This window comes from Myotis myotis, unplaced genomic scaffold (assembly GCF_014108235.1).
Source record: "Myotis myotis isolate mMyoMyo1 unplaced genomic scaffold, mMyoMyo1.p scaffold_m19_p_14, whole genome shotgun sequence".
In the NCBI taxonomy this organism is placed as follows: Eukaryota; Metazoa; Chordata; class Mammalia; order Chiroptera; family Vespertilionidae; genus Myotis; species Myotis myotis.
The window spans coordinates 22,798,476-22,811,217 of record NW_023416318.1 but is presented as its reverse complement, the minus strand read 5'-3'; the positions used below and the strand labels follow the sequence as shown (position 1 = coordinate 22,811,217).

Genomic DNA, 12,742 nt, shown 5'->3' with positions numbered 1-12,742 from the left:
ACTTGTGTTTGAATATTTGATGAATGTCTGGTTTCTACACTAGACTATAAAAGCAGATACCATGTCTGTTTTCCATGACCATTTAATTTCACTAACTAGAATGTGGCTTGGCTTTACAGTGGAAAATAAATATTTTTTTTCATTAATTAACTGATTGATTACTGTAAAGAGAGCTGCATGGTAACTAGGACAATTTATTTGTTTAACATCTGTCTCCAAAAGCTTTCTAGTCAATTGATTCTGGATGTAGACTCTCCAGCATAATCTGACTTGGAGGTTTATAGAGAACATTGTGCAGCTATCAAATGACAAGTATGGGGATGTTTCAAGAATATGTCAGTGCATGCTTATGCTCATGTGAAATAGAGTGAAAGGAATATTCAGATAATACAGTGGTCGGGTATACTGATTGAAATCAGCAAGGAGTAGGACTTTGGATTGGTTGCATATCTTCCCCCCCCCCCCCCCCGCATAGCAATACAATATGTTATTTTTCTAGTTGAAATCCCCATTTTCCTTTTGTGCTTTTTACATTCTATGTGGCTTAAAAATGTACTTGCTGCTGTGGCCACTTACTTGTAGAGAAGAAGCAGGAAATTTTGGTACCAACTTATTCCTCAGAAAGCTAAGACCGTTGTCTAAAGTTGGTACTGTACTATGTGGTCCAAGGTGAGGCCAGGCCTATTTCTCCCCAGCCTTGAGCATCATACTGGGGAAAATGATTTGCCATTGGATGGGAGGAAAGGCTATTTTTACTTCTTCTTCTATGGCAGGACTGGGTCCCTTCTTTTGTGTATAGTTTTTTCCTCTCCTTAGATGTAGACGATCTATTCCTCCTGCAGTTCCCTTGGGACTACTGCATGAGTAAAAATGAAATGACTTTATGTGAATAAAGATGAAAAGAGAAATTTAGTTGATATAAGTTTAGTTTCTTTGTTACTTTAAAGATGTTTGGGTTCACAATTTATATGTAATATTTCCTAAAATTGAAGTAATAATTTCTTCAACTGGTTAATAGCATTGCAGACATCAAATTGTCGAAGCATGGTTAAGAATATTGTGCATGTATACCACTCTAAAGTACAAGGAATATACTTTAGTGTAGTGGTGAAATACTTTTTACATCTATCATGTGAGTTAATAGAACAGTGGATAGAGTTAGGAGAAAGAAAAGGAAAAATGCTGGGAGTGGTGATAAGAGGATGCAGCATTTTATAAACATACTGAAAATATACCTGGAGAATTTGACTTTGATCTCAGTCTAAGTGCTGATTTTCAATTGCATTCGATACTAGTTTCACCTTTTTCCCTTTCACTTCCCATTAAACATCATCCTAATGCTTAACACAGTGCCTTGCATATTCCAGCCTCTTGGTAAATGAATATTTGTTAGTTGAATGAAGGAATAAATGGATGAAGAGTGAAAAGATGAATGACAAAATTCTAGACTTCACAATTCAAATAAATATACACATCAACTTCCCTGATCAAGATTTGAAAACAGAGGAATCTGTTAATAACTTAAATAACGTGAAAGTATTGATTTGATCTAAAATTTTAGCAATGGAGTTTTCAGAAGTTGGATTACTATATCTAAAATACAAGTGGAAATAATAAAATGAAATAAGATAGCTTGAAATGAGCTTATATTATGAAATATGTATGCCTTAATGTTGGGGTAATTTTTAAAAGACTTTGCTCTTATTCTAGCTTGACTTATTTTAGAATTTTACCAAGTAGAAATTGTTTTGAACTTCTACTTAAAATGAATCAGTTTTCATTTCTGAATTATCATAGATTTTAATTTAGTAAACTTTAATCAATAGATTTTACTATATATCATATATTGGGTTTAATCCTATATATCTAGAAAATATTTTCCCTGACATTTAGATCTATGTGATTAATATCATTTGTTGGTGTTACTTATTTGAATATTTGAATATGGTTGTGGTAAAGAGTGTGGACTATGGTGTCAGACAGATTTGGATTTAAATCCCCAATCTGCTACTTAGAAAATTACTCAACTTGTCAAACCTTAGTAAGATCTTTTATAAAATGGAGATGATACCTGCAATAAGAGGTTTTGGGGAGGATGTAATTAATATATGTGAAGTGCTTAGAACAGTATTTGGAATATAGTAGACATTCAATAATTTGGAACAACTGTTTTCCCCCTTGTGTTTTGTTCTGCAGCTTTCCCCACAAATAAACCAGATAAAGATGCAAGACATGTAATAAAAGTGGTAAGTATTGCTCTTATATTTGTATTTTGCATATATTTGACTTTTTCTTTTCTACTTTAGTTTTGTAAAAACGTTTCTCATCATAGTTTTCATAATTTTACTTATCATTAACCCTAATGTTATGATGTAGTTTCACATTGTTAAAATGTGAAGACTGGAGAACTTTGTTCTTTTGTGTTAACACTTACAACCCTTGTATCTTATCTAGCTATATATCCTCTTTTCCCTCCCCTACTTCCCCTTTTCCTTCCTATCTACTCTAGATGCTATGGTTGTTAGAGGCAGGGATGAGGTTTGGTTTTTGTTTGTATCCCCTGTATCTGGCGCAGTGAATGAAATATAGTAAGTAGGTACTCAGTAAAGGTATTATGTAGAACTCTTTTCCTCCCTGGCTGCCTGAAGACCAACCTTCATCATGAATGATACAGTAACCATCTGGACCAGGAAGTTCATGACCAACAGACTACTTCAGCGGAAGCAAATGGTCATTGATGTCCATCACCCTGGGAAGGCAACAGTACCCAAGACAGAAATCCGGGAAAAACTAGCCAAAATGTATAAGACCACACCTGATGTCAACTTTGTGTTTGGATTCAGAACCCACTTTGGTGGTGGCAAGATCACTGGCTTTGGCATGATTTATGATTCCTTGGATTACGCAAAGAAAAACGAATCCAAACACAGACTTGTAAGACATGGCCTATATGAGAAGAAGAAGACCTCAAGAAAACAGAGAAAGGAACGCAAGATCAGAATGAAGAAAGTCAGAGGGACTGCAAAGGCCAACGTTGGTGCTGGCAAAAAGAAATGAAGTGTCTGGCAGTGAGCTGGAGATTGAACTGCAGAAGGAGTAAAGATTCTTCAGTGACTATCTGTGACGGTTGTGCAGATTTTCATGAGAGGATTAATAAACTATAAACTTTAAAAAATAAAAATAAAAATAATAAAATAAATAAAAAATAAAGGTATTATGTAGAATGAACCACCAGGTAGTTTGCAGTGTATTGTAATGTGCCTGTTGGTACACATTGTGTGTCTGTGTATGTATATAGTTCTGAGTGCTTTTAGTAATTTCTTTCAATAAGAAGACTACTTTCATGTGTAAATGTGTGTAGAGATAGCATTATAATGTATTAAAGTTAAAAATGAGAGTCTTTTAAGTTTACTTAGTATTTTTTTGGAGATTTTTAGTGGAAATCTGGTGCCTGTGTTTTATAATAAATGATTAAAGTACAATTGTATAATACATATGTATATTCTTATTTTCCTAGTTGCAATACCAATTTTATCTTTAGGATAAAAAAAATAAAATAATTTTTTCTTTTCTTTTATAGGAGTATCAAGAAAATGGCCCATTATTTTCAGAACTTAAATTTTACCAAAGAGCTGCAAAAAAAGAACGCAGTAAGTAAAATTAGCAAAGCAATTTACTTCCATATATATACTTGCTAAAGTGAGTGTAAATATTTTTGTCTTTTTCTAGCCTTCTGGAAAATTCTTTTCAATTGGAAATGTTATTGTAAAATGATTCAGTTAACTGTTACAACATATAAAAAAAGACAGATGGTGTACAAGTTTTGATATTACCTGATAATGGGTTATATTACAAAATTGTTTCTACTATTTTACATATTGTTGTATTGTTGATTCAAGCTGACAAGAGTTCTCTAAGTATAAAAGATAATAGAATGAAATTTAAAAAACAAACAAAACACATCCACTTGGATAGGAAGGTTTCAAGGAAAAATAATTAAAATGGGCAGTAGATATTTAAACAAAAGGAATGATCTTAGAATGGATTAGGATAGGGGTATAGATATGATTAAACGTTAAGATTTAGAACATAAGTTAAAAATGCTACAATGTGAATGTTAACTGGAGCTGAGTATCAGATATGAAAACTACCAGTTAGAGGACTTGAATGTGAAATGAGATGAGCATATCTAAAGAAGCATTAAAAAAAATTATAAACACTATGTTATACATGGATTAAGTGAAGCTTTAAGGAAGTTCATTTGAATAATGACTTTATAGTCAAGGTCCTTTACATTATGTTCAGGAAAAAGAATGATGAGACTAGCCTCAATAATTAACTTTTTTCCCTTAGTAAAATCTTCTAAGCATTAATATTGTAGTCTTTACTGACTGCTTAAAGTATGTCAGGGTGACAAATAGAATCCATTAAACTTGATTGTTTATCAGTAGAGCTGTCTTAATCATTAAACATACATGGTAGAAAAGTGAAAAATTAAATAAGCTACGTGATTGTTTAAGTGGATTTGATTTTTTTCATAGCTACATTTAATAAAAAAAAATCTGTATAATACACTTTCAGAGTAAGAATTTATCTGCCCAATTTCTGTTTTTTATTTTTTTGTTTGTTTTCTACCATGGCTTTAGATTGTTAAGTAATAAGTAAGAAAATCCTTTGGTGGTTAACATGTTATATTTAAAAATTTTACTAGCATAGAAGGGAATTACCTTTTTTCATGAATACAAACATTTGTGTATATGATAACAATGTATTTTATGACTATGACTACTTTTGGTTACAACATTTAATTTAAAAATTCTCTAATAGAATTTTAAGCCATTAGATAGATATATTTAATTTATAAAAATTTTTTAGGAAGGTATTATTTCTATTTAGGTTAGCTAAATAAGTTTTAACATCAATGTAAAAGTACGAAATACCTTTTTAAAAACATATCTTTTTTCTGTTAAATTTGTCTTTACAGTAAAAAAATGGATAGAACACAAACAACTTGATTATTTAGGAATTCCCATGTTTTATGGATCTGGTCTTACTGAATTCAAGGGAAGAAGGTAAAGTGAAATTATTATCCTATATAATAAAATCCTAACATGCAAATTGACCGAACGGCTGATCAACTAGTTGCTATGATGCACTCAACATAGGAGCTGCCCCCTGGTGGTCAGTGTGCTCCCACAGGGGGAGTGCCGCTCAGCTAGAAGCCAGGCTCATGGCTGGTGAGTGCAGCGGCAGTGGCGGGAGCCTCTCCCACCTCCGCGGCAGCGCTAAGGATGTCTGACTGTCGGATTGGACATCCCCCGAGGGCTCCCAGACTGCGAAAGGGTGCAGGCTGGGTTGAGGGACACCCCACCCCCTGGGTGCACCAGGCCTCTAGTAATCAAATATTGTCCAATCACTGTTATTAATGTAGCCAATTAATTATCAGTTGCTATATAAGAAATACCCAAACTGTGCTGTTTTTTAACAACAAACTGATATTATCTCTTTTTAAAAAAATATATTTTTTATTGATTTCAGAGAGGAAGAGGAAGAGAGAGAGATGGAAACATCAATGATGAGAGAGAATCACAGATCAGCTGCCTCCTGCATGCCCCCCCACCCCCTGCTCCCCTGGGGGTCAAGCCCGCAACCTGGGCATGTGCCCTGAGCAGGAATTGAACCATAACCTCCTGGTTCATAGGTCAATGCTGAGCCACACCGGATGGGCAAACTAATATTATTTTAATTTCTGTGGATCCATCTATATATATAAAAGGCTAAGTGCCCATCCAACTTGCAGTTATGATGCACAATGACCACCAGGGGGCAGACAACCCAACTGGTAGCTATGACATGCACTGACCACCAGGGGGCAGACGCTCAACGCAGGAGCTGTCAAGCTGCGGTGATTGGAAGCGGTGGTTCTCAGGTGACGCACCCCAGGACCAGAGAAGGGGGAGCCCGATTCTGGGGTTTGTCACCAGATATCTGCCCTCTTGTAATCCAGGACCCCTCGGGGGATGTCGGAGAGCCAGTTTTGTCCCAATCCCCGCAGGCCTGACCTAGGGGCCTCACCTGCTGGAGGGACCCCATTCACTCTGCAGATGCCCTTTGAGCCGTAGCACTGCCCCAGGTGCAGCTGATCTAGGAGGGACTTCGGAAGGTTGGCTTCAGGGTGTGTCTGGCCCATCTCGCCCAGTCCCACTTTGCCGGCCGCCTTCTAATTAATTTCCTGTCAATGTGCATGAATCCGTACACTGAGACACTAGTTATCTATAACTGCCTTATCTGAATGGGTCTAGCTCAGGACTTCCTATGAGGATGTAGTCAGCTGTCTCTTGGGCTGCAGTCATCTCAAGGCTAGACTGGGGAAGGTTCTGCTTTAAGTTCATTTATGTGGCTGTTGGCAGGCCTCAGATCCTCTCCATGAAGGTCTCCCCATTGGTGTTACGAAGACATGGCAGCTGGCTTCTCCTCGACCAAGTAACTCAAAGGAGGGGGGAGGCGCACACATAAAAAGTCACAGTCTTTTTATAATCAAATGTGAGAAGTGATATCCTATCGCTTCTACTGTATTCTCTTCGCTAGGAACAAGTCACTAAAAGTTGCCCATACTCAAGAGAGGAGAATTAATGAAGCTCTATCTCTTAAGGAAAGGCAAAACAATTTGTAAAAATATTTTAAAAACCACCAACTATAGCTAATCACCACATACACTAGTAAAGCACTGATAGTAATGTTAAAAAGAAAAAAAGAAATTCTGTCATTTGTTAGGTACCCATTTTGGCCTTTCAACAGCCTTTTAAAATAGGTGATACTTTTTTCTTAGGTGAAAAATAGGCTCAGAGGTTAATGCTTTCTTTGCTCAGATGGTCTTTAAATACTTTAAATGAAAACTAAATGAACAAACAATAATCTAACAAAGTAAAGGGCTGCCAAAAAGAGACTGAATGGCTAAGCATGTTACATCCCTATCATGCAATATTGTACAGCTCCTAAAGACAGTCAGAGCTATACCCATTGACTTGGAAGGATTTCAGTGAGATACTACTGAAAAACATATGATGCAGAAAAATGCACATAATAAGATCGCATTTTTACAAAATGAAGACAAAAGTTTCTATATGTCTGAGCTTGTGTGTGTACACATGGATAGATATAGAATAGGGTCCTATGTGGGTGTGTAAGTGAAGGGAAGAACAGAAGGGGTAGATGAAGGAAGGAAAAAGTGAAGGAAGGAAAAAGTGCATTTAAGAAAAGGCACGTTTCTAAATGTATAGAGACAGTACATATGATTTTCTAAGGTCAAAAACAAATATAAATAACATTTTCTATATGGACAAGTAATTTGTTCAAGGCTATATGGCGAGAAGGTAATGGAGTCAAAATGAATTAAATTCAGACTATTTAATATAGAAAGATTTTTTTTTTATCCCCTGTGATCTAAGACAGCGGTTGCCAACCAGTGGTCCGTGGACCACTGGTGGTCTGTGAGGTCCGAAAGGTTGGCGACCGCTGATCTAAGACAGTGTGATCTAAGCACAGCGTTCTCTTCTAGGAAACTAACTGCAAAATAAAATACTGAATAACATCTTTCTGCAAAAGAACAACATTATTAATGTATATTCGTTCTCTAATGGTTTATATTGCATTGTTCTCTATTGTTAGATTGGGTATACTTTTTCTTTTTTCAGTTCATAAATAGAAAGTTTCAGGAATTGCCATCTTAAGATCTCTTTTTGACATCTTCCTCTTACAGTTACAGATTTATGGTAATGGAAAGACTAGGAATGGATTTACAGAAGATCTCTGACCAGAATGGTACTTTCAGAAAGTCAACTGTCCTGCAGCTAGGTGTTCGGATGGTAAGAAGGAATGACTTCTTTCACACGGCTCTATTTTCAGATTATTTACTTGTTACAAATTGTTTCCCTTTGTGGAATTATCAGAGGAGGAAGGATTATTGCTCTAGAAATGTCACTTATTGAGAGTAAGGGGCTATTTTGGTGAAATTGATAACAGTGGGCTCTGTAAGTGACAGAATGTGCTGTGTTTGGCACTACAGATTCGATTAAGCATTGGTTCCACCGTCTGAGTTTTCCCACACAGCTTTGTTTTACATACCAGAACAAGCTTGCATTCCTATAAGAATAACATCTCTTTTGTCAGTTATATTTATAATAATGCAAACTACACCAGATTATATTATTTCCCATACTAAACATGATGGTATGGGGGTGCTATACAGTTTTTATTATGAGTTTGGGATGGTGGCAGTAATTAGTATGGCAATGAGTAATATATACTTTGCCAAATAAGAAGCAATGAAATCTTAATAGCACCCGTGCACACATTTTGTTTATACCACATATTTGTCTTATCTTGTTTGTGTTTGGTTTGCCTAAGCTCCATTTTATTTGTTTCCATCTTAAATAGAATGAAAATACTCATGCCAGGTTGGAATGTAGCAAATAGAACACATTAATTTTCCCATTTGTCCATTCATCCATCTACCCAGCCAGCAAATGATAATTGAGCACTGGGTGTTGGTTACATGCAGGGCTCAAGGGATTCAGAGATGAAACAGGTTTATTCTCTTTCTGTGCAGAGGGAGAATGCCTTTCTCTGTGCTGATGGACAAGATGTTTTGTTCTGGGGTCCCCAAAACTTGATTTATAATTATTCCTTGAGAAAGGAATTGCTGCGTGGGCTTCAGGATTATTTCAGTTTAGATCTCTGATTTTAATGAGTTTTTGCTCTTTTTTAAAAATATGTTTTATTGATTGTTTACAGAGAGGAAGGGAGAGGGATAGAGAGTTAGAAACCGATGAGAGAGAAACATCGATCAGCTGCCTCCTGCACGCTCTCTACTGGGGATGTGCCCGCAACCAAGGTATATGCCCTTGGCCGGAATCGAACCTGGGACCCTTGAGTCCACAGGCTGACGCTCTATCCACTGAGCAAAACCGGCTAGGGCTGAGTTTTTGCTCTTGGCGCAGTGTGATTCGGCCACTGGGTTGTGAGGAGTACAGGCATTGTTAAATCTTGGTTTTCTTTCATTAGAGTTTCAATTAAAACACTTGATACTAAAAGGTCATTTTACTTAACTTTTCTCAGGATGAGTAGCCAGTACATGTGCTACTTTAGAAAAGATAAATAATTGCAAAGCATGTCACTGTCATTATTAATATGAAAAAATAAAAGTACATGTATTCCAAACTCAAAATCTTCAAGTGGATCATGAGTTCTAAATAGACATTAGTATAATCTTATTTATTTCTTTTCACAGTTGGATGTACTGGAATATATACATGAAAATGAATATGTTCATGGTGATATAAAAGCAGCGAATCTACTCCTGGGTTACAAAAATCCAGATCAGGTAAATACAATATTAAACTTTGCTTTCATTAAGAGTCCTCAAAGTGCCATACTGAGATATTCAAAAAACAAACTCCTAATCCAGATGGGCTTACAAATGAGGACGTAACATGATGAATGTTGTAATTTATCTTACCTTGCTTATCTAACTTTTAATGCACTAAACTAATAAGTGATTGGATGAGGAAATTGAGACTCAGATGGTTAAATAATTTGCTAATGGGCAACTAGTTCACAAGTGGCTGAACAGGAATTTGACCTGAGCAAATACAAAGACCCATCAGTATCCAGTGGGAGAAGAGATGGGTTTTATGCAGAGAAAAAATAAAAAGTTGTCACATTCACTCCTCCGGTGTGTAAACAACTAAGCTTTCAATAGAGCAGCATTTCCAGTAGAACTTTCTGTGATGATGGACATATTCTGTATATTATTGTCCAGTGCAGTAGCCATTAGCCACATGTGGCCATTAAGCATTTGAATTGTGGGTACAACACCAAATGCTGGCGAGAACATGGGGCAACAGGAACTCTTATTCACTGGTGTTGGGAATGCGAAATGGTATGACCACTGTGGAGGATCACTTGGTAGTTTTATAAAACTGAACGTATTCTTAATATTTGATTTAGCAATTATACTCTTTGGGATTTACCTGAAGGAGTTGGAAACATAAAACCACACAAAAACCTACCCATAGGTATATACAGCAGCTTTCTTTGTAACTGCCAAAATTTGAAGCAACAAAGATGTCCTTTAACAGGTGAGTAGGTAAATAAACTGTAGCATATCTGGATAGGACAAGAAATAGATGAGAAAAAAAATTTTTTTAAATATATTTTATTGATTATTTTCTTTTAGAGAGAAAGGGAGAGAGAGAGAGAGAGAGAGAAACATCAATGATGGTTAACTCATCTGATATTCTCCATATTTGGAATTTTAAAGACTGACTTCAAAATGTACACTGCTTACCTTCTTTCTTTTGTCATCTTCAACATTTTTTTTGTTGAAAGGAAAAAATTTTAACTTCATATGTGGAAAAAAGTCTTATTAAAAAATCTGGGATTTCTTATGTACTTCTTAAATTTGCTTTATTTTAAGAAATCTTTTTTAGATGAAAGACTAAAGAAAATGCTTGAATAGTAATCTTGTATTCAGTAAAAGAGGAGGAAAACAAGTGTACTGGTTTGGTTAAGTTTTTTAAATTTAAAATTAAAGTATATTAAGAAACATCTACTTATAGAAGAGATTTTAACATCTTCAGAAAGTATTTTATTTAATATTTTAAATAAATAAATTCATTTAATATTTTCAACATTTACTGTGTACTAGGCATTATGTTATATTCTTTAAAAAACTAAAATTCCTAATTTATGCTTCCCTGATAGATACGTTGATATCATTCTCTTAGACTACCTGTTTTCTAATTTCTGTTTTTCACCTCACTGACTTTGGTATATAAAAGGGTGTTGCACAGTTGATTATTAGAGTTGTGCTTATGGGTGCTGATGTGTATAGAATTTAGAAATCGAATGTGCTTTCTGATTTCATTGCTTATAAAGGCACCAGAAATGCTATTGAGTGGTGGTTTTGCCACTGGGAACCACCCATTTAGCAGTACCTCCCAGTGTCACGAGGGGAGAAAGTTGAACCATTTCAGGTAAAATCAGGGTTTGGACCCATTTTCTTATCTCAGAGTTGCAGGTGCTCTCTCATATACAAAAGGCCACCCCTTTGTTGATCAGAGAAGCACATTGTTTTTCGCACCAGCTTGTATTCCTGCTCTGACATGAAGCCTTTCTTGGTGGGTCGGGTTTATAGTGATCCTCTCCTTTTGCGATTTCCTTTAGCTTCTAACTGTATTTTAAACACATAAGCATTCCAGTGTCACTGCGTGTTGTCTTATGTTCTGAACTAGAATGAACTCCTTGAGGCTTATAGGTAGGTGCCCTTCTCTTTGCATTTCTCACAACACCTAGGTTAGTGTTCCTTTTGGAATAATCCTTCAAGAAATACTTCACTGGCTTCTCTGGATGTGAGGCCAGTCTTGATGCCGCACCTGCTATGTCCCTCAGCGCCCGGAGTACCTTGATGGTTCAGCGCCCCCATGCCCCATGTGCTTCTGTCCCCCAGACCGCCTGCTCAGTTGAAGAGGAGGCCTCACAGGGAGAGGAGGACAGTTTTCCACATCAGTATCAGGAGTGATAAATATGCCTTAGGAAGCCTATCATGACTTAGGGTTGTGCTGGACTGACAGTCAAGAGACCCGGGTTTAGTCCCAGTTCTGACACGGAGCAGAATTGCAGCCTTCCGCAAATGATTTAACCGGTGTGGACTTTGGCTTTCTAGTGTATAATATGTGGGGCTTTGACTAGGGTGTCTCAAAAGTTGCTTCTAGCTCTCAAATTCTGTGATTCTCTGAAAATGTGTTTTTTTTTAGTTTTGTTTTTTATTTTATTTATTAAATTTATTCGGATGACATTGGTCCACATGAACATATAGGCTTGAAAATGTGTTTTTCAAGTTCATTGCAGAAGGTGATGTTTCTAATAATGTTTCCCAGGTGTCTTTCCTGTTGTTGCATAGCTAAAGAAGTTCAAGTGTTTAAATTTAAGCAAAGTGTAATGTTCTGGGAGCAGGAATCATAGCAACTGACCTGTGTCTTGCGGCAAATACTGACTTTCAGATTCCCTAGGATATCCACAGGGTAGGGTCATAAGCCTCATTAAAGCTGCTTGTTCACTGTTTGCTAGAGGGAATTCTAACACAATCCATTTATCAATCACAGTTACTTGTAAAATGGAGTGTGAATGTGTTCGTAAGAACTTTGCATGATATGTGTACAAGATGTGTTTGCCATTTAGAGATAACCTTTTCTTTGTTGAACACACATGAAATTTAGTCCTGTAACATATGTCCGTATTTCATTATCTCCAGAGGAGTGTTGTGTGTCCTAGCTTGCTGTGATACCCATGCTATTACTAGATGGCACAGCTGGTGCTGCTATTAAATTTGTGTGGTATCAGGTGGATCGGGTTATACTCTGGATTAAAGCACATGGTGGTGTCTGTAGTCACTTAGAACAGTAGTGAGAGTCTGCTGTATATATTTAGTTGAGTAAAGAGACATTGAAATTTGTATGATTTTAGTTACTTGAACTTTAAACATTTTTTGAGTTTAATATTATTTAAAATATACACTTTTTCTGAATTTTTTTGTCTCAATATAATTATTTGTCATATGAATTTGTTGTTTTTGAAACTTAATAACTTGTATGTATGTGGTATTCATAGACCAATTCTGTCACTATTTTGGAATTCTTTCAGTATTATGGGTCAAATGAAAATAAAGTCATCCCCAAATTTT

General features: G+C 36.1%; 2 protein-coding genes across 10 annotated transcripts in view; both read left to right on the top strand.

Moving 5' to 3' along the window:
• Positions 1-12,742, top strand: part of VRK2 (VRK serine/threonine kinase 2) — a 111,407-nt gene that overhangs the window by 14,214 nt on the left and 84,451 nt on the right. For all 9 annotated transcript variants that reach the window (XR_004971830.1, XM_036334487.1, XM_036334486.1 and 6 more), the window contains exons 3-7: positions 2,197-2,246; positions 3,581-3,650; positions 4,985-5,072; positions 7,760-7,865; positions 9,290-9,382. Coding sequence is in view for 8 of the 9 variants with exons in the window: in XM_036334487.1 (XP_036190380.1) it covers positions 2,197-2,246; positions 3,581-3,650; positions 4,985-5,072; positions 7,760-7,865; positions 9,290-9,382 (407 nt within the window). In the remaining variant the exon portion in view is untranslated. The remainder of the gene's footprint in view (positions 1-2,196; positions 2,247-3,580; positions 3,651-4,984; positions 5,073-7,759; positions 7,866-9,289; positions 9,383-12,742) is intronic.
• LOC118668980 (40S ribosomal protein S24-like) lies at positions 2,254-3,400 on the top strand. Its single transcript, XM_036334496.1, has 2 exons — positions 2,254-3,053; positions 3,094-3,400. The coding sequence occupies exons 1-2, from the start codon at positions 2,662-2,664 to the stop codon at positions 3,098-3,100; spliced, it is 399 nt and encodes a 132-aa protein (XP_036190389.1). The 5' UTR covers positions 2,254-2,661; the 3' UTR covers positions 3,101-3,400.

Bases quoted from the DNA above. Each gene is read 5' to 3' on its own strand.
- LOC118668980 (XM_036334496.1), top strand. From the start codon at position 2,662: ATGAATGATACAGTAACCATCTGGACCAGGAAGTTCATGACCAACAGA.